This window comes from Athene noctua, chromosome 2 (assembly GCF_965140245.1).
Source record: "Athene noctua chromosome 2, bAthNoc1.hap1.1, whole genome shotgun sequence".
In the NCBI taxonomy this organism is placed as follows: domain Eukaryota; kingdom Metazoa; phylum Chordata; class Aves; order Strigiformes; family Strigidae; genus Athene; species Athene noctua.
Genome location: NC_134038.1, coordinates 112,925,861 through 112,951,833, shown reverse-complemented (window position 1 = coordinate 112,951,833; position 25,973 = coordinate 112,925,861). Strand labels below are relative to the sequence as shown.

Sequence of the window (25,973 nt, the reverse complement as noted above, 5' to 3'; positions counted from 1 at the left end):
ACATTTTTCATGGTAAAAGAGGTTTTTTTAACACACAAACCCAGTTATTTCAGAGTTTGGCATTTGTAAAACGCATTTTTATAAGAAGTTTGCTAACCAAAATAGTTCCCATATCAAGGACATCCTCACAGCAGCGGTCAGTGTGAGGCAGCCCGGCAGGAAGGTGGCGTGTGTAATCCCCTTTGTAAATCAGAGGGAACCATTGCAGGCAAGGATGGAGCATGGGCTGCAGCTCATTGCTGGGTCGACCAGGAGATGCTGTGGTTAAAGAAGTCACTCTGCAAAAATGGTCTCCTGCAAATTGGTGATGGGGTAATTTTTTAAATGTTTCTATAAGGAGTAGCTGTGACAACCACTGACATGATTTAGAGACATCACTGGACCACCAGGCAGAGCAGATTCTTTCTTAGCTGTGTACAGTTAGCCATGGAGCTTGCTTATTAATCAGTGAATAAAAAAGCATTTTTTAATCTGACAAACACTTCTGGATACTGGTCTTAGATTACAAGCTGCAAGTTCAAACTTTTTCCTTCCATCTTTACTTCCAAGTAAATATTTCAAGTTTTTTTCTCTTTTTGATCAGTAAATTAAAGCAGGGGTGTGAAGGGGCAGTACTGCATGCCACAGAAAGTTGGGTTTTTTCCATCAGAGAGCAAAAATCTCTAGAATAAGTTTATTACAGATCTTGAGCTGTTCATTATTTGCTATATAACAGATCGTGCTGTGGGAGAAATAGTAATTGTAACAACTAGAATAAGTCTAATACTTCTAATTTTCTGTTTCTATGGTGACTTTAATAAATACTCTTTTCAAGATAAATTTAGATACTCAGAAACATAAATGTTTCCTGCCTTCTGTTTCAGACAAAAATAGAATCCTATTTGCACAGAGATATGTTTTAGACACATTTGGCATGTCTTCCCCAGTTTGCCACTTTCTCAGTGACTATTATTTTTTACAGAAAAGTAGTGGATAGCCATAAATATTAGTTTATTTAGCTTAGAAAAAAATAGTGTTTCAGCAAGAATCAGCTTGCAATAACAAGAGCGGACTTGATGTGGAGAAGGGAAGGAAATTCTGCAGTTCCCGGGGACACAGTATGAGATGATTTCAGCTTCGCTATGACCATCACTCCCAAAAACCCACAGCAGCGAGTGGGACAGCCTGGCCTTTAGAGATGACTTGGGTTGTCTAAATGTGTCCATTGGCTGCAGACTTGTGTTGTGGCTGTTCCTGGCCAGGTCTTGCAGCCTTTGATTGTGTGAGCCGGCCTCACTTCAGCACGGGGCGCTCTGCAAGATGGGCTTTGCAGGAGCAGGCCTTCTGACATCCCCCCATGAAGTTCGGGGAAGTTTGGGGCTGTAACAAGGGTCCAAAGTGACATGAACATTTTTTTCCTCCCTTTCTTTTGTGCTTATGTCCATAGAACTAGTAAGTTTAGGTCATTTTAGGTCTTTGATTTTAAATGAGGCATAATTTACAACCAGCAAAATAAGGCTCGTGTTTGGAGTCTTTCACCCGAGCAAGGAGCAGGAGCCGACGAGGCTGGAAGCGGGGGAGCAGGTTGCGGCTGGTTTTAGTTTTGTAGTGGAGGTGTCCCTCCAGTGGCTTCTCAAAAAAATGCAGCATTGAAGAAGAAGCTGGCGTTTTATACTGCTGACTGACATGAGGTGCTCTTACATCTTCCAAAGCTGAACATGCCTTTTTACCTTAGAAAAAGTGGCAGTGAATTAGGCAAAGTGATGTCAACACTCATGGCTTCTATCTAACGGCGTTCACAACATCTGACTCACAGCAAATATAGGCGTGTCCTTCTCTTGAATGAAAAAGAGTTATTACTCTCCATTATTTATCCTTATGATGTATTTGTGTCTACTCTAATAACAAACACCTAAATGTAATTCCTACCCCAAAGAACTTATAATCAAAGTATAAGAAAAAGTATACAGGAAATACAGGAAAACACGAAAAAATATATTATTTAGTATAATATACTCTTGTAGTCTGTGTAATGTCAAAGGGGTTTATTTTCTTAAGCCTTATGGCAAAGGAGAATTTAAATAAGAGCTCTGAAGGCAGGTAATGATGTAGCTTTGTGGCTGTTTGCAAGAAGTCTCTTCCAAGCCCAAGGGCCTGATGGAAGAAAGTATACAGGTTCTTGTTGGAAAATTTAACAAGGGGATGATGGCACCCCAGCAGGGAGTAACTGCCTTGACAGGCAATGAAAGCTGATGCAGAAGGCAGGGAACCAGCCAAGCTGCACCTGGAGAGCCAAAGCAAGAAGCTTATGTTCAGTGTATTAAGAAAAACGTATCCATGTGGAGAAAGAAAGGTGAGAGGCAGTCCAAGCTAGAGAATGACATTTAATTGTAGGTAGGAGCAGGGCAGGACTGAATTTCTCAAGGACAACGGAAAGGAACCTGGAAGGATCTAGGTATGAAACAGTGGGTGTCTGGAGGAGAGATTTACCTGTGTGCATTGCTGGGAAGGACTGGCTGTTAGAGAAGTCAGAAATCAAGAACCACTGAGATTTCGGTAATCACAGCTCAGTTAAATCCCAGCCAATATGATGGCTGGGTTGGGAGTCTGAGTGACAAGGAGAAAAGTCAGGTAAGGATGGAGAAAGAGGAAACATCAGGAAGGGAGATTCAAAACTGAACCCAAACCAGCTGGCCACTCAACAGAGACCTGCCAGTATTTTAGTCTGGACAGAAAAAGCAGGATTCATCTTCTGCTTAGGACATGGAAATCAAGGTGTCTGCCAGGGTGGCTGGTGTGTAGGGACCTGTTACGGTCAATGTCAGTCTGACCATGGGAGCCCAGAGGACAAGTCAGCATGCCAAAGGTGGGTCAGTACTTTGGGATGAGCTCAAATGTTCCTGAGAGTCAGTGGGTTGAACTGTCTGCAGTAAGTGCTTAGACAACAGGCTCTGTGGAGACAGCTCCCTGTGGGTGTTCCCATCCAAGGAATCCAGTAATTTGTAGAGTTGTCAGCATTGAGAGAATACTGGACCTGGGAATCAAGGCCAATGATGCCCCAGAGAGGGGTGGAAAGAGAGCTGAGAAAGGACCAAATGGATGTGTAAGTGGAGAATCAGTAAAAGACAATGTCTTGCATGGAGTAGGACCAATTCAATATTTAAACAGTTGGTTCTAGGTCAGCAGAGCTTTGGCTATCAGAGGTATTGAACATTTGTTTACTTTTATAATTATCTGTAGCCTGAGTGAGGATTTTTGGAGTCCTAGGTGGACTTCTTTGAAAAGTAGATTTTTTCTTTCTTTATCTATGTATTGGATTTAAAACAAAGACTTTAAGCAGAGACACTATGTTCTCATCACAGCATAAACCATCACTGGCCAAGTAAGAGAAATTGTGTCCACAGTTTAGCAAAACACATTGTATGTAGTTTAAAAATTAGTCACCCTAAAGCCGGGAAATAATTCACACACTTAAATGCATGTAAATACATAACTTCTTGTTTTTAACCAGAACCAACAGAAAATTACTCAAATACTACCAGAGATCATAAGTCTCTTCCCCGGCATCACTGTCTTTTAGACCACTTGGATTTTTGGCATTAAACATTAAAATACAAGTGTTATGATCTTTATTTTTGGATGTGGTTTTACTTTGCTATAGAGCTGCTTAATTCTCTGCCATATCTGGAATGACATTTGCCATGGATGTCAGCCAATAAGTTTGTGAAAGTTTTTCTGGTTCCCTGGAAACCTCCCTAACATCCCACCCTGCCCAAAGTTTAGACAATGACACATCTCAGTGTTACATACTTCCCGTGCCTCAGTTCTGAAAGGATTTTTTCCCCTTTGCATATGAAGAAGAGCTGACATAGCCTAGACTGGCTTTTGAGACATTCTTGAAATACTCAAGATGCTCCGTGTTTAAGAGAAATATTTATTTTACAGTTCACAGCCAAGGGCAGCTGGCCTGGCTCAGAACCCACTGACTCCATCGGGAATTGGCTCAGGCTGATAGGAGCTGCTCTCAGCCAGCCAACACATACATGACCAACCAAAAGTGTAAACCCGAGAACTGGAGGAATTGTAATACCAGCTGATTAAAAAAAAAAAAAAAAAAAAGCCTTATATAGATAACAAAAAGCAAATTAAGTTTGGCCCGCAATTTTAAGAGGATTTACCTTCACCCAAGCCTTAAACGGTTTAGAGAGCCACTGAAATGCAGATCTGGGCCCCCGTCCAGTGCTCCCTGGGAGGAGAAGAAGAGACACATATCATTGTCATTGAGTACCAGACTCCAACCTAAGAGACGCAAGCAGTGGATAAGCACCCCCTTGGCAACACTTCCAAAGGAAGAGACTCAAAACGAAAGGAATTAAAATCAGAATACAAGTTGGTTTACTGTAAAAAAAACCCACCCACAGTATAATAACTACTCCCTAATAATATTCTCCAGGCTCTTTCTTCATATAGTCAAGTCCTCCAGTCCTTCCTTGGGCTATCAGAGAGATTGGCAGCAGATTTCTCCATTTCCAGGCTTTTTTGCAGTGTCTCCTGTTTGCAAAGCATCTGTTTCTTCCAAAATAAGCAGGACTTACTCCTGCGGTGTTATCCCTTTTGCACATAAAATAACATGGGTAGAACAATAACAAACAGATGTGATATATGATATGTCATAAACTGTAACAGCAACATCCCTTTCCAGCCCAGGAGGGTTATTTAATTCATCAGGTTTAACGAGTGTTCAAGCAGTTTATGGCATGTACTGATTCATGCAATCTAAATGCAGGTATGTCATTAATATCAGATAAATCTTTCTAAGCAAGAATCTGCGCTTCCACAGAAAAAAAAAAAAAAAAAAAAGGTGTCTGTGCTACACCAAGGGCTCATGTTTCAACAAATAAATGCAATTGGGATTTAGGCTAGCAGTTTTAAATAAAATTATTCTACACTAACGGTGAGTTTAGCACTTTCTAATATTAGTTCTGCTTCTGTGCTAGGTAGGTAGGAAGGTGCTGAGATTGTGCAAATAGTAACTAGCTCCCATGAGAAAACTAGCAGCCAGATTGATATTTGGGGGTGTCATGCTAACGGTGCGATTTTATTCCCAGTTTGTGAAATCTGTAACCTGTACTTAGTAATAAAGCCTACACAGAACACATATTACAGGTACAGAGAAGAGACAACATGAGACTTGAATAACTAATATAGTGGTTTCCACCCAGGGGTCAAGGTCAAAGAGCATATTGATAACAAAATCAGCAGCCATTATTTTCATGTGCCTATTTCTTGTCCACAGCCATACGTTATGCTGAAAGAGTCATGTATATATCACAAGCAGACTGATGAGAGCTTCTGGAAATGCTCCAAAAGTAAGCTATAAGGACAGTTGGGAACTGGCAAATTTGTGGTTTTCTTCTAAGTTTTAAAAATATGAATGGATTTTCTAGGGGGGTTAGGGAGGTACCAATAAAATATTTCCTTGGCATCAGAATTATTAATCTGAAATAATTCAAGGAAAGCGGTACTAGTCTACAAAATCCCAGCTAGAAGAACTTTTAAAACAGGAAAACTAGGCAGAATAGGGATTATGGTCACTTCACTAACAATATAGAACAATACATGTATGTTTATTTTGAAGGCTTATCATTAGTGCCAGTCACAAGAATGCCTGAAGCTAAATGTATAAGCTTGTGAAGATATGGAATCCATTTTAATCACATATTGAGCAATGGTACTACAGGTAGCCTCGATACAGCCATATATAGATCAACAGCATCCTTGAATACTATTTGATAACATAATATTCATATATTGAGGCAATCATATTTAGAAGTCTTGAGGTTAAAAAGTGGTGATGGAAATTCAAACTGGATTGGTATCTTAGCTTCAGAATAAATTATCTGTTTTAATTTGTGTGAGATTTATAAGCAGAACTTGGACCCTCTAATACCTAAAAAGAGCACTGTTGCAAGTCAGACACCTTAGGAAACTGCATCAAGATAAGGTAAACTGACCTCACAAAGTGTTGTAGGGGAAGGGGCTAAGAAAACCCACTTCCATGTGAAGCTTTCCTATGGAGAGGACTCTACTGATGGTAGACGTTAAGGTCAAGTCTACTGTTTTTTACAAAATGTGACATCTCAGAGGCAAGGTTACTGCTGCAGACCTATGGGCCCCACCCATTACATGGTGCTCACAGTGCTTCTCATGGGCTGTAGGAGTCTTGCTCACCAGGTCTGACATGGGGTATATTCTTGTGCTGAAATGTCCCCACACTGTATAAAATCCTTGAAGAGCTGTTTTAAAGATGCCCAGTTATTCTCCTCCCTCCAAGAGAAGAGCCTTGTGGGCAGAAAATAATGCTGTGAAGCCTTCAGGCAGCTGAGGGATGTTAGCCTGCAACTACTCTGTCCCAGCAGAAAGTTTCATCTGCTGAGCTTAAATTGAGACCATCTGTAGGCACGCGGCCCTTTTCAGGGTAGGCTCTGAAGGTGAAAATGGGCACAAAGCACCCCCTTGGTGACTACCAGCAGGAATGCAGGTTGTTGCATGGACCTGGTGGTTGTGCATCTCTGAATACAGAACATGTGGGGATGTTTAGGGAAATCTCCAAGGAGAACCTGAGAAGGCTCCAGGCTTAGGACACTGCCAGGTCTAGCCAAGGAAGGGTGGTGGCTGAAGTCTGGGCTTTGGCATTGGAATTGCTTTTTTATCTCTTTGTGCCCTGCCCGTAGGAAGGAGATAAGACTTTTTCTCCAGTAATAGAGTGGCAAGAGAAATTAAAAAAAAAAAAAAAATAGAAAAATAAAGGGAGACAGTTATACAGTGGCAGAGGCTTTATAACTAGAAGCTAGAAACACAGAGACACATTACCTCAACAGCACCAGAATCTGAGGCTGAAAAAGAGAGAAAATCATATCTGTTCTGGTATTAATAACTTTTAGAAGAGTGAGTTGAAAACCCAGAAGTAGACTCCAAATTAAAAACATTATCTGTTCTCTCTTTAGGGGAAAACTGGTTAAAGGCACAAAGCAGATGGTGGGAGCAAGGTTGAAGCAGTGACAGTGAAGGACTAGTGACCGAACATACAGTACACCAGCAGGTCTGAAGATGGGCAAGTGAAGATGCCCGGTTTTGCTGCCCTGGCATAATTTACTATAAAATGACTGCAGGAGCCATATAATAAGAAAGGCAAGGGATGCACCAAATGGAAGTGAGCTTGTATGAGGGTGGCCCCCTGAAAGCTGTCACCAGCCCAGCCTGAGAAGCTGCAGGAATGAAGAAGAGAGGGCTGGAGCTGGACTGAGCCTAGAGGAGATGGTACCTGCAAAGATCTTGTAAAGAAGAAGAGGACCAGAGCAACAAGGTGACTTGTGCCAGAGCTGAGGACTATACAGCAGTAACGTAATCAGTCCCCTCCCCTCAGTGCTTAGAGTCAGCTACACACTGGAGCAAAGGCACAGTCTGAAAAGCTGAAGGCTCAGTGAAAAACTTTTGCGTTTTAATAAGGAATGATTTCTTTACACTCCAGTAGTAATTTGCCCCATTTCTGCTATTTGTAAATGCAGTCACACTGTCTTGCAGCAGCAGGGAGAGCATGGTGCTCTAGCATGGAACAAAGCAGCTTGCACCACATTCTCACGGTGGAGGCTGTGCTAATGTGAGTATGCTCTGGGCATGCCTGGTATTTTTGGAAGCCTGAGCAGATTCAAAATACCCAAGTGCTGATGTGTCTGGGATCAGGAGCCCAGATCAGAGGGGATTAAGAGGCACGATTCGTGGTGGAGTAGCTGCTTCCAGCTCTCCTGCATCAGGTAGCACCCTTTGTCACCAACTACGTCTCCTCCTTCTCACAGCCAGGCCAGCTTATTCTCATGTCCAGCACCATGGGACATGAGTCTTTATTGATTTAACCAAAGGTATAAGTGTTTCACACTGCCTTTGGTATCACTATGCAAAGCAGAGCAGTTTTAGAATTGTTAAAGTTGATTGACCTAGAAGGAGAACGTAGACACTGGTCCCACTGGAAAGGCATTACCTTAGGGATTGTATTGTGTATATTTCTTCTTCCAATTGTTGCCACAGCTGGAAATGGAAAAAAAAAAAAAAAAAACACCAAACTCAAAACCCCACCACTTTCTGTTTAAGTTGCTGTAAAAATCCAGTCCATGTGTGCTTTGATAGGAGATAGCCTAATCCTCTTCTTGCTTGAGTGGTCTCTCCAATTTCTGCCGTAGAGCTGACAAGTCCCTTTGGGTTTATGGTGAGGGATTTTTTTCTTAGACTTTTTTTTTTTTTTTTTCTCTACTGATTTTACCTCAGGGGAAATCACTGAGATTTTTTTTACACAAGCAATAGCTTCTTATTTATTTAGCTAAGCTATGTAATTCCATTAAATGTGGCTGTTTTGGGGGCCTTTTTAAACATTCCTCCTTTTGCTTCTTGAGATCTTATGTCATCTTTTTACCACACTAGTTAGCTTGGACAGTTAGGGTTACATTAGGTTTGTCTAACAAGCGGGAAAATATATTTAAACCTCTCACAGAGGACAGTTACAGGGTCTGTTCCACTCCAGCAGGAATCACATTCAGCATGCTGGGGGCAGAGCTGACGGAAAGCCAGAAGAGAACTGGCTACATTGCTTCTGCACTAACCCATGCCCTGAAAATGTGAGTACCTACAAAAGAGCAGGTTACAAATGCAGAAGATAAGTAACTGAAGGACTTTAATAACTTTTTGTGTGATGGATATGCTGAAATTTTCCTTTAAATCAAGAAGGTATCTTCCTATAGCCCTGCTCTGTGTCACATCTCAGTGATGGATATCATAGCACAGGAACAGCTGGAAAAAGAGTTATAGGCTGAATTATGCCCAAGGGCAGGAATTTGTTGTTCCTCCAAATACTGTTTAAGCTGTTTAGCTTTGTTTTCTCTTGACAAACATAGGACAAACTAATGACATTATTTTGCACATAGATGTGGGTGGAAGTGAAATAAAACCCCTTATCTCAGGGAAAGCCCTCGGATATGGCTGTGGTTGTACAAATACTTGCACTGCAAATACAATTAGGCAGAATGAGAGGGGATGCACCAAGAACCACTGGTAGAAGAGTCAAGCAGGGCACTTAGCAGACCTCACCCATCTCCATCCCTGGTGTGCCTAGATTTCAGAGAGAGGGAGAAGTGTGTTGTCTCGATATTGGTAGTAAGGGGGGGTACTCTGTAGTGTTGAATTTTATTTTTATAAATTACAGGACTATTTAATCTGTATTGCTCCACATTATTTTTCTGTGTGCTTGCCTTGTGAAACAGCATGATTGAGTTCCTGGTCTGAAGAATTAATGAACTAAATGGATTGAATGAAGTGCAAGAGAAAGGGATTAAATTATTTTATGCACGGGGAACAGAGAGATAGGCTGACTGGTAAACATTTTAAAATTGACTCAAGAAGACAGGAACAGAATCAAGAATTGCATGCAGATGCTCTAGGTCCCCCGCTACTCCCTTAAGCATGAAAACCACCTTCTTGAGTACAGACTTATGTTTGTAATGTGGCCATACATTGTACATCAAACCACTTTCTGCCTCCTGCTCACCCTCACTCCAGCAAATTTCCAACTTCAAACTGCTTATCTGTAAGCGCTGATTCCTCCAGCAAAAATTGTGCTTCCAGATTAATACGCTTTGCAGCCCCAAATGCTCAGGAATTGTAGAAAACCAGAAGGACTCCAAAGAAGAAAACATAATAGATTTTTTTTTACAAAGCTGATAAATTGAGCTAACGTGCTAGGAAATTCAGCTGTATCAAAAATGAGGATGAGGTAGCTTACACAGTAGAAAGCTCTTGGCTCATGCCAAAAAGCTGTTTTAGTAACAGTTTCAATTTGATGAGAGTCAGGAACACAGTAACCTCTTTCTGGGGGGGAAAGCAGAGCACTGCTTTATTTATGAAGTCAGGAACCCGACGGGAGTACATTAAGCTTTGTGGATCAAAGCTCCTTCTAGGCTCATAAATGATAGCAGGATTTGGGGTTTACTATGTAAGTATTGCAGTGAATTCATCACAGTAAAGTGCTCCGCGTTTTGAACAATACAAATTAGTTGACGAAGCTGCTTTAAGGTAATGTGGGTTGATGGGATTTCTTTACCACTGCACGTGGAAGGATTCATCATGATTTAGTTCACTGAATATCAGTATATATTAGTGCAAATAGCACAGCAACTGCCAGGGCTAAATTAAAGAATGGTTAGCTCCATTCAGAAAAGCACTGTGCACTCCACAAGGCTTAATTTAAATAGGAAGACATTTGCAGGATCTTTTATAGAGAACATCAGATTATGACGAGATTCTGAGGTAGCAACATAGTACTTCTGTTACTCAGCTAGCCTGTTTACTGATCAAAATAAAATATCCTTTAAGAGTAAGAATCAGTCTAATAATAGCAATAGTTTATTTATGTTACATATATGAAACCTTAAATAAGTCCAGAATTTTACCTCAGACTATCTGTGTTGGTGTAATTAACGTATAACGCCTCTTCAAGTTCATGTGTCATTATCCCAGTAAAGGTACTTCTCACTAGGAATACAGTGCTAAAATGTACAGGGCTGAATCCTGCGCCAGTAGCCAGGTAAACATGCACAGATGTGTCTTCTCCAAAGTGAGACAGCAGGAAAAGCTGCACTGCAATATGTACATCCATGTGACAAAAATCCCAGCCAGAAGGAAAGAGTCTGGTATAAAAAGTATGGTATTTATTTTAAATTAATCTTCAAAGTATAAGAGTATAGCTGTGTCCTGGGGCTCTAATTTCAGCTAAGGAAACAAAACTGTGGACTCCTTTTGACAGCTCTTTCTCTATCCAGCTCTTCCAAGTTGAAGAAATAGACGACACCAAAGTCCCTTTAACAAGAGTGTAATTATGTTTATCAAAATCTATACAATTACAGCCACCCTGGCAGCTGTATTTATGCTATTTTACCCACCGAAACCCATTCCTTGTGGCTAACTCAGCACAAAGACTATGTTTAGTCCTGGCCAGAAATGGTCCTACCTGCGTAAAGACATTGCAGCCAGACAGGTAGTTGCTTGAAAGAAGCTGCTGTTTGAGGCACTGAGTAAACTGAAGTACCTTCTGTAAGGGATGATGTCTGAAAGAGCTAATTATTCCAGCTGTGGCTGGGTGTTTCTCTATGGGATACACTCTGAGTTTGCCATGAGATCATAACTTCAATGCAGGCATCATTAAGTGAAATTATATGGCCCCATGTAATGTAGCCGATCAGATTTTCATAATATTCTCCTCTTGACCATAAAACAAAGGCGTTCCACTGACGAGACCCAAATCAGACTTAGATTGCCTTGGTGTTTGGCACTACCTGAACATGAACTCAGAGACCTGAAAAATAAAGGCTCTACACAAAGATATTCAGAAAACTGCTGATGCCAATGTTTTAAGACTGATAAAAGCAATTCCAGTTTGCTTCAGCTTCCTAGCTGCTAAGTACAGTATCCATCCTCTTCAACTAAGAAAAGTAGTTGAAAATATCCAGAAGGGTGCTTAAGGTACATCCACATATGTATATGCATGCATGCATATTTATTTCTGTGGAGAAATAAAAAACTTTCCGGTGTTCACTTCATCTTGACAAGAAATCAACTCCAAAGCAGAGCAAGAAGGCTAGCAGGAAGGGATAGTAAAACATCTCTAGAATAAAACTTTACCTGGCAGAAAATTGACTTCTTAAAATTAATGATCAGCCTCTTTCCATCTGATGTACCTGCTTACTAAGGGAACATTCATCTTTGACAAAATACCTTAACGAAAATCTCTTGGTTAACTATTTTTCTGAGCAGCTCAGTTCTATACAGAGAAATAATTTGGACCCTGTGTCTTTGGCCCTTTGTGCAGTAATACATGTATATTCAGTGTTCATCCTTTCCTGTTCAAACATGCAGACGTACCTTTTTGGATACAGGGCTTCTTTCGTGAGTAATTTTGCAAAAAGCCATGGCCCCTTATGCAGCATGTTGTAGGACAGAATTGTTTGCTGAGGTTAAATTTGATTCCTAGGAGGAATCAAACTTTCCACCCTGGACTGGAAGCACTTGGGTGGCTCTCCAGCATCTGGGGGTTTGGGGCATTGCAGTTCTCCCAAAGCATCCATCCTTGGAGCTGTGGGGTTCCCATGCCCAGCTGAGGTGACCCACAGCTCTGCTGCCCTGGGGACTGTGTCCGCTCTTCCTTGGCATGGGAGACACAATTATGAGGAAGAGCTCAGGGTTTGACTTCAACTGTAATTACTTGCAGAGGTGCTGATGTATGCACTTAGCCAGAAAACGTCCTCCCTCTTTGTAAATATGCCAGAACTGTAGCTTAAATCACTGTTAAGCCTGGAATAAGCCAAAGAGTTGAAGAGACATGGAGACCTTGTCTATTTTTAATTTTAAAAAGAAAAATCCAAAGCAATTAGGAGCTCTCTTAGTTCCTTTGCCCTAAGGGAGGCACAAAAACTGTCCTCAAATAGGTAAGCTCTTTATTTACTAGTTCTTCAAGAAGCACAAGACATTTTCAGCACAGGCATCAGAGGAAGAGGGCCCACACCTGCACTGTCTGGGAGCAGAGTTATCCCACAATAGCTAAGGCCAACTAGTAGTCAGCAGAGACGTTGCTGCAAAAGAGCAAGAATGAACTGAAGAAACAGGAACAGCCTTGTAGGCCTCCCCAGACATCTCTAGGTAATGTCTTGCACAGCAATTAGGTGAAGCAGTTCTGCTTCCCTGCAGTTAAATTGGTTAATTTTTTGCTGTCAGTATTGTGGGATTTTAACGACAAATGCTCAGTGCTGACCATAATCTCTCCAGTGAGTGAAGTGATAGCAGGTGCTCAATGGTCAGCCTTCCCCTTCCTCCTCCTCCCTCCATCATCTCCAGCATCCACAACATGTCCTTCCCTGCCAGCATACTTAACTTCACACCTACACAACTGCTTTCCACATGGGCATCAAACCCTTAAAAAGACAGTAGATGTTTTCATTATCATAATCTTTAAAAAAATTCTTAATGAAAACCGAGATTAGAATATATGTATTATAAATTGTTCTGCAGAAGTAGACAAACAGCCTTCACACTCCAAAGGTAAAAGCTTTATTTCAAGAAAGCAAGCACTCTGACAGCAAAATGCAGACCACTTGATTGCAGCTCCCATAAATCACATTTATTTTCCAAATAATAGGAAGATTCATTGTTTTCTGCCAAGCAGTGTCACCTGGTAATAGGAGCCAGTCAAAGCAACAGTAATTTTCGCACCATAAAACCAGTATCAAGCCTGTTCACTGAGTAGGATGAATGCTATTGATCAGGGGAAAAAAGACCCTATAAAAACAGGAGACAAAAGCAAAGAAATTAAGTAATGATGTATTGGGTGTGTAATGAAAGGTCTGTTAACATCTCCATTATTCAGCTTCCCTCCCCCGATGCTTCCTCTGAAGCATTTACAACGCCTCTAGGAAACCTCCTCAAATCAGGGCTGCAAGGGGTTAATGGTGCAAGACCGACACTTAGAGAAGGGGCATTCAAACAATAGTATAAAAGTGAAGCAAAAGATCCTAACCTGGTCGCTGTTTATTGACACGGCAAAAGCTCCAAAGCGTTTCACTGAATTGACTTTTTCTGCTGCAGAGACATAGGACTGAAGGGATGGGGACTGTCCAAGAGTCACAGTAAGCAGAAGCCACAGAACTGTGAGAGAGGAGACACCTATACCTGCCCCGAATCTGTCCCCTGTGTGAGGGGCTGGAAACTACAGCACCACCACCACCACCCCACCCCACCCCACCCCCGCCACTGAGTCCACTCATAGTCAAAGCAAATAGCACAGCAAGAAAAGTTGGACACATAAATCCTTATTCTCAAAGTTTACCCAAACTTTTACAAAAAAACCCTCATCCACCATCACCACAGTAGACACTTCCAGATGCACAGCGGGTACTTCCAGACTGCCCAGCTGAGTGGCTGTTTGCTTGTGCAGCCTTGGCAAATCCATGGGCATTTCAACAGGAGGCAAAGTAACTGGCAAAATGTCTCACCAGACCAGTGATGGAAAGGGACTGAGATGCATTGGTCTCCATCAGTTCCATCACCCACATCCAACAGACACAATTTCATACCCAGGGCTGCTGCAAGGTCCTGAAGGGTCCTGTGTGCTGCTTCTTTATGACTGCCAGCAATGCAGCCAGCAGTAACGGAAATGAAGAGCCTACCTTGAAAACCATTTGAGTTTTTCTGCCTGTGTCTAGGCATCTGTCACTCTCTGGATTAAATTGAGAAGTATAGGGCCAGTCTCTAACATCCTGGTTTTCCAAATCATGCCTTCATATTCTCAGTTCTACAGCAGTGACGGGTTATGGCACCATCACCCTCTTCTAGTCAATGTCAGCAGAAAGTAGCCCTAAAATAAAGGCAATCTCACAGACTTTCCCCTCTGCCAAGACAGACAGTCTCATCTTGATGGCTGGAGTTTTTGAGCAAGGTTAACCCTTGCTAACAAGAGACTGATGACTTTTCTGGGTAGAAAAGAGATTCCGCAGCAGCTCTTTGTTAGCAACTTAAACAAAACATTGCTAAACCACAGATCTAAACCTATCTGCTAACTAGCTTAGGAAAAACTTAGTAATCTGTGCATGAACCAGCAGTTGTTTCATAATTGGGCTGGTAGAAACACCTATAGCTCTCTAGCTTTCTCAGCTGACACATCACAATAAAACATGATATGACGTGACTCATTACCATCATGTTCTATCACATCCCATCTCCTAATGCAACCTGAGACTTGCATTACACGAGCTGAATAATATTTTCCAAAGTATTCCTGAGAGAAGAATCTGTGGTTCCAAGGGAAGTCATTCTGTTGATTAAAAAACCGCCACCACCAAACCTGAATCCTGCTGAGAAAGAGCCATGAGGTCAGGTGCACCCAAAAAACCCCTTCCTGCAAACCGCAGCAGGACCATCTGCTGGGGCAGAGGCACAGCGACCCGTCACTCGAGCCTATGTCTGCACTTAGATCGAAAACCATTTGGGCAAAAGCATATTTAAAGTGGAGCTGTATCTGAACCAGAACTGCAGAGCCAAACACACTCTGAGCTTTGACAGATCATGACACAACTTTTTCAGGGGTTGGATCAATGGGCCAGTTTTGACTTTGCACTTTAAGAATCAGTGTTTGATGTCCTGCATCCTCCCATCTCTCTGGATCCTTTCTACAGTCACTGATGTTTCCTCCTAACCAACTCCCCAGACATTTAAGATTTTCCCAGTGGCATCAGTGACCCTAAAACCCAGTAAGGGAACACTTCCCTGCACAAAAGATTCCGAGGGGAATAGGGAAAATCACAGACCAGAATGGTACAGATGGGAAATATCATATGCATATTGGACAAGAAGGGGTTGGAAGTGAAAAAGCTGTTGCACATGGCATGGCGTTACACTGCCCATGTCTCCAGGCGCTGCCTGCAGGGATGTGTCACACCAGGAGCAAGGTGTCTTCCCAAGGTTACTGGACCCATCTCCCTGGTTCACAGGGATCATACAGCCAATGCCATTTTTCCACGGGAGCAGGCAAACTGGCAGTAGGCAGGCACTTCTTACAATAAAGCACTTACTCCACAGTCCATGTGCTGCCAGGTCTGCCAGCCAAGCAGAGTTACAGACAGTTAATGTTTGCAGCCTGAAGAACGATGAGTGGTGGCAGGAGCTGTGTCTGAGTCAGGAGGTGCACGTCCTGTCAGCTGCCAAGGAATGTCCCATGATGCGATTTTGGCTGAGGGGGTGGGAAGGAGGGTGAAGGTGTGTGGGACCACACTCTGGAGATACCATCGCTGCCATGAGCTCATGTGTTCTCATTCCAGAGCCCGTGAGAGCCTGGTGAGACTGAGGGCATCAGAGTTGTGTTTCAGGTGTTGGTCTGCTCTTCCTGCATCCCAGGCTTTGTGTGGCCTTTTGCTCTTTCTGTCCGACTGATAGCGGGGTATTAGCAAGTTGATAAAATGCTAGTCATGCTCATCCAGGTGGTCATCACAATTCATGGAGCTGAGCAACAGTCGCTGTTTAACAAGCTTTCCTAACCTAACTGAGAGGGCAATCAAAGGTAGAAAAAAGCTTTCCTGCAAGGAATGGTTCAATATGCTGGACCTCTTGAATGATAAAAGAGTTAACCAAAGGCTGGCATGGCCAAAATGTGTAAAATCATGAGTGGCATATGGAAATGGTGAAGGAGGATGTGGTGTTCAGTGTCTCTTCCAATATCAGGATGGAGGAGGGGGGAAATGAAAGGAAGCTCTAGGAGAGAGGTTTAAAACACATGGGCTATCTCTTTACCCAGCAGAACCAGATGAGGAATCCCTTGCCATAGGAAAGTGGGTATTGAGCACTTTTCTAGGTTAAGAGGCAATTGAACAAGTCAATGGAAAAAAACACTGGGCAAAAGAAAAACCATTTCCGAATCCAGGATCCTCTGACCCACAGAGATCTGCAGCTGAGAAAACATTTTGATGAGGTATAATTACACGCTTAGCCTGTTTCTGTGCTTTCCCTCAGGCATCCACCATTAGTCACTATCAAAGACAGGACAGTGGGCCAGGTAGCTGACAAATCATTTTTATGGGTATAAAGCGTGACTCACAGCACCGGGAAGGCTCTAGTGCTGGTTACCTCCTCGCCTTGAATCCCAAAGCAGTAAAACCCATGTTGCCACAACAGTACCAGTATGGCAGGTTTTAACTTGCATCTGCTGCCAGGATCAAGTCATGCACCTTTGGTGAGTGTCCCTTCCAGGTGCTGTGGGAAGTGTTTGCTTAGAGCTCCTTCCTCAGCTCTGAGGATACAGTCTATTAAAGAAGCTTCAAACTATTTCTTGGTTTCACGTAGCAATATGCAACAAGCGCTGCTCAGCTAAACATATTAAACCATCCAAAGACATCACACATTGGGACTCCAAAAATCAGGCAGAAACACACATTTCATAAGTTTTAACCTAATACATTTAAGAGGTATATTTGCATACCGGCTTTAGCATGATCTACCATTTTGTACTGTTAACATTCATCTTAAAAACCTAGAAGTAAATTTCGCTTTTTAAGTTAAATTTTCCCAACTGCAACTCTCTAATATTGATAATGTAAAAATAACACCTGCCTATTCATAAGACTTTATTAAATTGTAACCACCAAGCAGCCTAAAGAACAAGCAAGCTTCTCTGCATTGACCAAAGGATGAGCACTTCCCAGACCAAGACAACCACCCCTTTTACCAAGGTGTGGTAAAAATTATGTATGCTGTTTAAGTAGAAAGGTGTGTGTGCATGCCAATGGAAGCAGGCATTGAAGAGATGCAGTTAAACATCCAGGCAGTGCAGTGAGGTCCTGTTCCCTCCTTGGAGACACCCTAGGAAATCTGTGATCACTTCCAGGCGGCATGATGGCATTCTCCTGAAATCAAAGCGTTCAGACTTGTTACGAGAGCATGTCTTTTGATCTTCCCTTTACACTCACTTCTTGGTTTGGGGGCTGTTTTTGTAGTGCCATGAGACCTTCTGGAAGAGGCAGAAGGAAAGTCTGGGATGCTTCACTCTGTAGTTCAAGATGTGCAAAATAACATAAACAGTCTCCACTTGTGATGAGAGCAGCAACGTAACTACCCCACATGAAATGTCATCTTGGGTCAGCTCAGCCACTTTGGAAGTGCTTCTCCCACTGTCAGTAGTTAACAGCTAGTGGCCAAGAGGGCACCAACAAAGTACTTAACGAACCTGACACTTCCCAACACCCTGCCTAATCCTATTTGACTAGAAAAACTTGTGAGAAGTGTGCTAACACAAGGCAGCTGAACTGATCATAGCTTCAGATATGAACATTTATTAAAATTGAGATCTGTATGTGGCTTTAAGTGCCCTAATTCTCATCAGTGGAGAGGAAAATTGCTTTGCCTTGCCTAGAGTTTTCAGTGCTACAGGTAGCAATGAGCAAAGTTTTGCAAATAGTGATAAAAAGTCTCTTAGGACCAGATTCCAACTTGCTCATTGAGAAGAAAATTAAATATACCTAATCATGGGCGATTGTACCACACCCTCTCCCCATCAAAATGTGAGTTACAGGGGAGTAAGGTGCTCCGCAGGCAAGGTAAAGTGAGAGAGCACTAAAATATGATCTAAGTTTGGACATAAAGGAGCAGGACTCCACATGAAGAAAGATAACTGAGATCTGAAACGCAGGAAGGACTAACCTGTGCATCCCAGGAATAAACAGTCCTGTGCAACTAGCACACAAAGCAAAGGAAAAAAATAGAAATTCATACATTTCTGTAAAGGGAGAATAAAACAATGACATTTAATCCCACCACTTGATAGGCAACAGTTTGGTGGCACATGTCTAGGAACATTCCTGAAGAACAAGAGGGTACAAGTCACACATTTCAGATGCGGTTGGGAAAACAGTCAGTTTAGTGCTTTCCTCATGACTATTGCACATTTTCTGGGTACCCGTCTCTCTTCTTCTCAAAAGAAGCATGTTTTCAGTGTGTTGTTTCAATAAATACGTACAAAGGCTCATGAGATAGTTATGAAATTTGGGGGAAAAGCAAGTTGCTTTAAAAGCAGCCAAGCTGACAGAGAAAACAAGTTTTGTGTTACCTCTGGAAGTAGAATTTACAGGTCTGCAAGCTGCTCACGGGGGTGGGCAGCAGCACAGAGGAGAGACTGGGCAAAAACTTGAAAAATACATTTTTATCATTTTGACACCTACACACTCTGAGATCATTTATTTAAGATCAAAGTTTTGCCAAACCTTAATTCAAAGAGCAGACTGTGCACATCTCTAAGAGGTGTGGAAAAACAACTGAATTTAAACCATTTTCATAGTGGCAGCTTCCAAGTGAGGAGCAAGAACCCTTATCTGTTGGTATTTAGTTTGTGATTGTGTCCCCTATCTTGAGATAAAATTGTTCTGGTTTCAGTGTATCTTTTTAATTATGTTGTTACTCAACTCACTGTGTGTTCTCTACCCTAATAATTTAATTTTCTCGCGGGATACTAAGGGGATTGAAAACACGTTGGGTCTTTGAGCCCAGGTATCTGCTCTGTAAAGAATCATTTCAAAATACATTTTTGAAATCACATCAGGACTGTATTTAAACTAGCTCTGTTTCTGTCCCCAGCTCTTCCACAGAAGTGCTGTAGGATGGTCAGAAATCCTTTCCCAACTTTCACAATACGTTTATCCACAGCCAGCTGTTCTGTCTCACACCCACCTGCATTTTTCCTGCCCCAACACATACTTCAAGTAACCATATCATCATGCAGCCTTCACCTCTGGCAGATGGATGCACTGGGATACGAGACCTCACATATGTGCCTGCTCATAAATACGTGGCAGACATGGCACCGTGTCCAGGCTGTCCTGCAAGTGGCACAGCCATGTGAGCACAGTGCTACACCCAAGATGACAACCTTGCTTCATGGTGCTCAGTTAGGCAGTTACTCTTCAGTTAAAATCCAGAAATAATCAGGCTGGGAAAGAAGAACTTAAGCTCAGTGGCCATGGGCCTGAATTTCTTAATTCCTGAGCAAGCTTGGACAGATTCTAGGTAGTTATAGGAAAGACTGTGCCCATCGTTCCCTCCTCTGGGGACTCTGTGTTTCCCAGGAGTTTCTCCCTGCAGGAGGCACAGGGTGTAGGAGTCCAGCTGCAAGCACACCAGCACCTTCCCAGTGGATAGATGTCCTTGGTGAGACAGGCTTCCAAACTGACTGAGAGCCTACCTCCCGGTCTCCTAATTAATGCTCTGTCCTCCTCCTTCAAGCCTAACACAGGGATCAGAGTCAAGAAGATATATATGTACCAAATACTGGTTTGGTCCAACTCTTCAAGGTACATTCCTGATTCAGACCCACTCTGTCCTATGACGTGAGGCTGCTCACAGCACAGGGACAGCCCGGGGGAGACAAGCCCTATGCTGGTGTCGCCTCTCCTGTGTTTCCAAAGCATGCACCATTTTCCGAACAAATAGGGAGCACTAATAGCTTAAAACTGGCAAATGTACTGGGGGGAGGGCTTGTTCCAGACTATGGAAAGTGTACTAAATAGGATGCAATTCAAAGTGTTGTGTATTATCCAGGATGATCCTTCCAGTGATCTTTCCAGCCAGAAAAACCCTTCATTTTCCAGTATCAGCCATTTGACACAGGGACTGTATCGACTTGCTCATGGATTTAGAAAAAGGAATAACTTGGTATGCTTGTGGGTGTTCTGTAAGTGTTCATTCTCCCCATTATGCTTACAGCCTAAACTTTAATTGAAACTAAACATGAACTGGTATCAGCTGTAGTCTACAGTACAGTGCAAGAGGACAAAGTATAAAGGAGAATTTTCTTTATTTTTAAATATTAGTAACACTGCACAAAACGAAAAAAAAAGTGGTACTTAAGTGACAGAAACCCAGTACTCAGTCTTATTTCATATTAAACATAATTAAAATACCCTAACAGAGTTCATGTATGGCTGTATGTTTGCATAGGGTTATACTGGGTAACATGAGCATTCGAAGCTAAACCATTCAGACACCAGAGACACCAGAATTTGTTATATCAAACCATGCTAGAATGCAGAATTGATTTTTCTGTTTAGCTTCTTCCTTACACCATTATGTGCATTCCTACATCTTTTAAACGTTAGGATGAGTGAGCTTCTCCAGGAACTGTGGACTTTCAATATTGCCAGGTTTAAGTCTGTTACATCAACAACATATTGGCAAGAGGAAGATAAAAGAAACAAAACAAAACCATAAGCTGCTAACTCCTACCTGGAGGTTAAACAGAGGAGGCAACACACTGACAAGAAACATGCAGGTAAATGCTTAAGGCAACAGAAGGGCTCTGTACAAACTAAAAGGTTAAAAGAAGCAATGTGTCATGCACATGAGACAAGTATGGGAAGCAAGGAAGTAATATAGCTAGAAAATATGTATTTCTTTTAAATTGAAGACATCTCTTCAAGCTAAAAAAAAATTAGTCCTGCAGTAAAACCAATGCAAAAAGCTATCGTACATAAAGGTGTAAGTTCTTTGCAGAAACAACTGGATAAAATCTTACACGGATGCTGAAAAAAAATGTTTGTTATCTAAAACCTACTCAGCAGAAACAAAGAGTGGTTTTAAAGTAGCACTTAGATCATTTGTCTCTAGGTTCTGAAAATAAACTTTTAAAATAAGGAATGATTTCACTAAATGATTCATAGGGAGTCGACTATGCTTAAGGAAATCAGTAGGAGTGCTTACAGGAGACCATCATTACACTAAGTTTCTTTAAAATCAGAGGATATAACTTCATGATACGATTTAAAATGAAGGAACATTTTATAGCAAGGACAAACCTTTGCTGCCCAGCTTGGGGGAAAACAAAATTTAAAAAAAAAAAAAAAAAAACAAAAACCCAACAAAACAAAACCACCATAAAAGTCACTTATTAAGCTTGCATAAATTACCCTATAAGAGCTCATGTCTCAATCCCATTCCCAGTGACATGAGTGAATAGGACTCTTCCTTCAACAGGCCTGATGATTATGCCAGAGTGACCAAAACAGGCATTTGCATAACCCATTATATCGTACAAGACATAAAAAAACACTAGACTAGAGTCATTTTAGTCCCCGGGAACGCAGAGGTAAGAAATTCTGTAACGCTTTCCATTCTTCAAAAATAACACACTTCTAACCGAGATCAGCCACGTTTGAATTCCCTAACCTGACTGGCAAGAAAGCCACTCCATGAAACTAAATAGAATAACATAGTGCAATTTTAGTACAGTTTTAAACATGAGTCACTTCCTTGCTAGCAGTGTGAACAATCAAAAAAATATACACAAAAGAGGTGTGCTCAAATGTAACATTAAGTTGTCATTATTATAAAGGTATTGGCAAAGCAGAGAAGTCCATTTTAGTAACTCCCTTTGGTTGACTTCTTCTTCTTCTGTTCCTCTCTCTGCTTCTGCTTCCTCCTCTTGCTGCCTTCTTTGTATCCTGAGGAAACACGGCTCGTAAAACACTAGTCACAGTATTCATGGACTTTTCCCTCTAGCAAAAGCACATGTTCTCTGAATGGTTTAAGGAATCTTAAAGAAAAAGTCTGGTGTTCTAATGTGTTTTTTTTTAAATTGTCATTTCTACTACATCCCCAGTTCTACTATATCCCTTACATAGGATAGAAAGAAAACACTAACAATCTTTGAAGTTTGAAAAGATCTGGAGAACTTTCAAAAGACTTCAAAGCCATTCAGGAAAAGCTTCAAAATCAGAGCACATGCAAAACCAGAATAATTTTCAAAACAGAAGCAATAAATAAGACTTATACAGCAGGAACTATTTAAGTACTGGCATTTCCTTCTCACAGTAGTCAGTTACCACGATATTTGTATTTCCATTTTAAGACTAGGGAATGCCAAGAATCCTGAGTGAATAAGAAGATGCTCAGTATTTACCAATATGCATTTTATATGCAGGTCATCAGCCTGCTCATGTTTAACCATGCACCATAGGTTATATTCTACTGCAGCTCCAATAGTGCATGGAAGCACTAAGTTCAAGCAAGAAATATTTGCTACAGATTCCGTAGGCACAAGCTTCCAGCCATGTCATCATCATCCCAATGCTTTTTTTTCCCCCACAAAGATACATGAAAAAGTTCTTGCTCGGCATTCACACCCTTTCCTCCAAACTTGCAGTAAAACACAGCTTGCTAGCAGACTTGCATGGACAGTGAACTGTGCAAAACCAACACCACATCTACCCAAGCGCATTTATAAATCTACACTCAAAGCTAGCAAACATTTCCCTCAAATAATCATTCTGTGATGCTTTGAGATAGCTGGAGTGATCTTTTAGTTCAGTGCTGCTCTGCCAGTGGGAATCAGCACAGTCCAGTGAATGGGGCCAGCATGGAGCCCAGGAGCCCCTGCAAGCCAGCTGAGAGACAGGGCTGGGAGCCAGAGGAATGGCCAAGGAAAGGCACAGCTCTGCCTGTGTGGAAATGCCTTTCTTTCCCCCATTCTGGTGGCAGGGAGGCAGAGATGACCCTAAGGAAGCCACGTCACCATTGCACCTGATTCTCCACCAATTTAGCACCAATAGCAAAATTAAGATGGGGAAAGGAAGCAGTGGGAGGTCAGAGGAGCATGAAGTCACGCTGTGGCTGAAGTCTGCTCCTGACTGGAGCTCCTCCCAAGCGCAATTAGGGTTGTGCCCACAGCAGAACTGCAGTTCTTTGGTTCAAGTTTAAGACCTAGGGAGAACCACGAGATAGTCTGTGGGCCAAAATCACTCAAGACATTATCAAAAGCTTGAGCATTAGAGGAAATACACTCCCTTGCAGCAAAGGGAAACTGTTCCTAGGTTATCATTTTAGCTCCTACGCTGTATCAACAGCATGACTTCATCTTTTGCAATCATCTGAGTCAAGAAGCAGGATATTTATTTAGAAATTCTGCCATAAGTGATTAGCCTGCACAAAGTTAGAGTGGAAACCAGTTTTATTGTTCAAGAAAGAGGAAAAACTGGCAGTGCTTTGCAGAATTGGAGATGACGTTATGTTTTCCCCGCACCCTGCCACCCTCCTGAGCTATGCTGACCCTGTGAACACTGCATGAACATCTCCTAACTCCATCCATGAAGTTTACTTCAATGTCAGCTGCTCGGTAACCTATACATTGTCAAAAATTGGATCCCTTGGCATTTAATTTATTGCTGTAAAGCACACATCCCAGAAGGGCTCGAGCATCTCTTTGCTTTCCCACAGAGGCCAATGAAGGCAGAAGAGACGTGCTGACTCTCGAGAATCAGTCATTTGAGGGGTGTTATTCAAAGGATTCTTCCCTTTACTGGAGGCAAAAGCAGCATCATATCAACTCATCAGAACCAGTTTGTGTAATAACTATGAATCATTAACACAGATATTTGGGAAAGGATCATTAAACCCTAACAGGTTATTAGCTTCATAATTTTCTCATTTTTCATTCTCAAAACACTGTCAGTGTTTCTGCAAGGCTTCAATATCCAGACATGAGTGCATTTGATACTGCTATTTTAGATCATAATACTTTTTTTTTTTTTGGTGACAGTCCATTTTCTTCAAATGTTTGAGATTTTGAAAGCAATTCTAGCAACTCTTCCTTAAAAATACTATGAATCAATGTAAATTATTACTTAGAATGAATGTGATGTAATTCATTGTCTTATAAATGAAACAACTCAAATGTTAAAATAATGTGGTATGAAGATATTTAGGCATTTGACAACATGGTCTCCTATCAGCCTCTGGAATGATAAGGGAGAAAAGTGGAAATCCTTCAAGTGTTATCACTGACACACAGAAACACAGATTGGCCAAAATAGGAGATAACACACAAATACAGAGTATTCCTCAAGAGAAAACTGCCAGGTCTTTTCTGTTTCAAGCCTGCTGTGATAAATAATTTCACTCTTGACCATTTCCTTTTCTACCCCCAGCTAAGAAAAAAGATAGGTCAAACTTTGCCAGTCTGTTAGCTCCAGTGATGCTGTGCTGGGTGATAACAGCCAAAAACCTGATCCAAACAAGTGAAGCAGCTCCTAATCAAAAATTAAAATTGCACACTAAAGATGTAACTCTTTGGTGCTGATTTCACTCGAATACTTCAACCAGCACTAATTAAAAACATATTTTAGCTGCTTTGGTTACAAGACTAGCCCCAAAGTTACAAGAGTACAAAATCTGAATTAGAAAGCAGCAACCCCATTACTATTTGATTAATTTGCAGGGAACCTGTGTCCTGGTGTGTCGGCAGCATCACAAAGCAGTCATAGAAACTTTCCATAGTTAGTGCCTGGCTGAACTGGCTGCAGCCAAACAGTTCTGGAAGGGCTTTGCAAATTTCCACCCATAAAAGCAATTGTTAGCCGCCTAAGCTCTAGAAATGCTTTACAGGATGGAGGGAGAATAGGTTGCTGAGAGTTTCCCCAAGCTTTGACATTTGAAAAACAGATTCACTCAAATGCAGATAGCTATCACCCTAACTTGGTATGTTCTTGCTTTTGTCAGCTACCAGAAGCAGAAATGGACGAAGCAAGAATCCACACCATTTGGAATTACACCTGGTTTACAACCTGGATAATTTTTGTCTGAAACAAGCAGCATCTGCTGACCCGTTCTTCCCATTTCATCCCCTTCTACTTCCAAAAGAAACATAAAGAGCACAGAAGCTATTCCAGCTTTCATAAAGCTGCTGAAAGCTGAAACTAACTTCCAACAACACTTAGGAGCAACTCACTCAACCAGACAGCAGGGACCAAAACAAATTGGGAAGCCTCTTTGCTGTGTCCCAGATTAACTTTCCTTCTGGCTTTCTACTTCTCTGCCTTCTGCACCTCCCAAAGTCACGGGTTTGTTCAGTCGCTGACTATGAAACTCATCACATTCTTGGGCAGCAGCTGAAAGGGAGGTGTGCATATTGAGTGATCGATCCAAAGGGACAAGCGTCCTGGGAAAAACACTCCTACCCAGCCCATTTGTGGTATCCTACTTCTTCCTGCCCTGCCTGACATCTGTCTGTTCTACCAGGATGCAGAGAGCAGCCACAGGTCTGCTTCACCTTCCTTCTGTCAGCACAGAAGAGCACAGGAGTCAGCAGAAGGAAACATGGTGTTCAGTCATGACTGATGATTAATGTGCAGCATTGCTGCTTCTCGATCCACATCAGTCAGTAATAAAGGTCATGGCCTGATTTTTATAGATCTTCTACAAAGGTGAAGATTTTGGAGGGGCCTGCTTCCACTTTAAGGATCTGAAGAACTGAGGTTGGGAGTGAGAGGGATTCATCCTTTCTGCTGAAGTCCCAGAGAAAATAGTTTTCAAGATCTACTAACTTTTCGCTAAGACTGCAGCCATTCTTTTGCCCTCCTTCAAACCATGAAAGC

The 25,973-nt window shown here is 41.9% G+C and overlaps 1 protein-coding gene across 1 annotated transcript in view; it reads right to left on the bottom strand.

Annotated features, from left to right (window-relative positions):
* Window positions 1–20,387: 20,387 nt before the first annotated feature.
* DNAJB6 (DnaJ heat shock protein family (Hsp40) member B6) overlaps window positions 20,388–25,973 on the bottom strand; it is a 63,914-nt gene continuing 58,328 nt past the window's right edge. Inside the window, exon 10 of the mRNA XM_074899929.1 lies at window positions 20,388–22,046. Coding sequence (XP_074756030.1) covers window positions 21,964–22,046 — 83 coding nt within the window. The 3' untranslated portion in view covers window positions 20,388–21,963. The remainder of the gene's footprint in view (window positions 22,047–25,973) is intronic.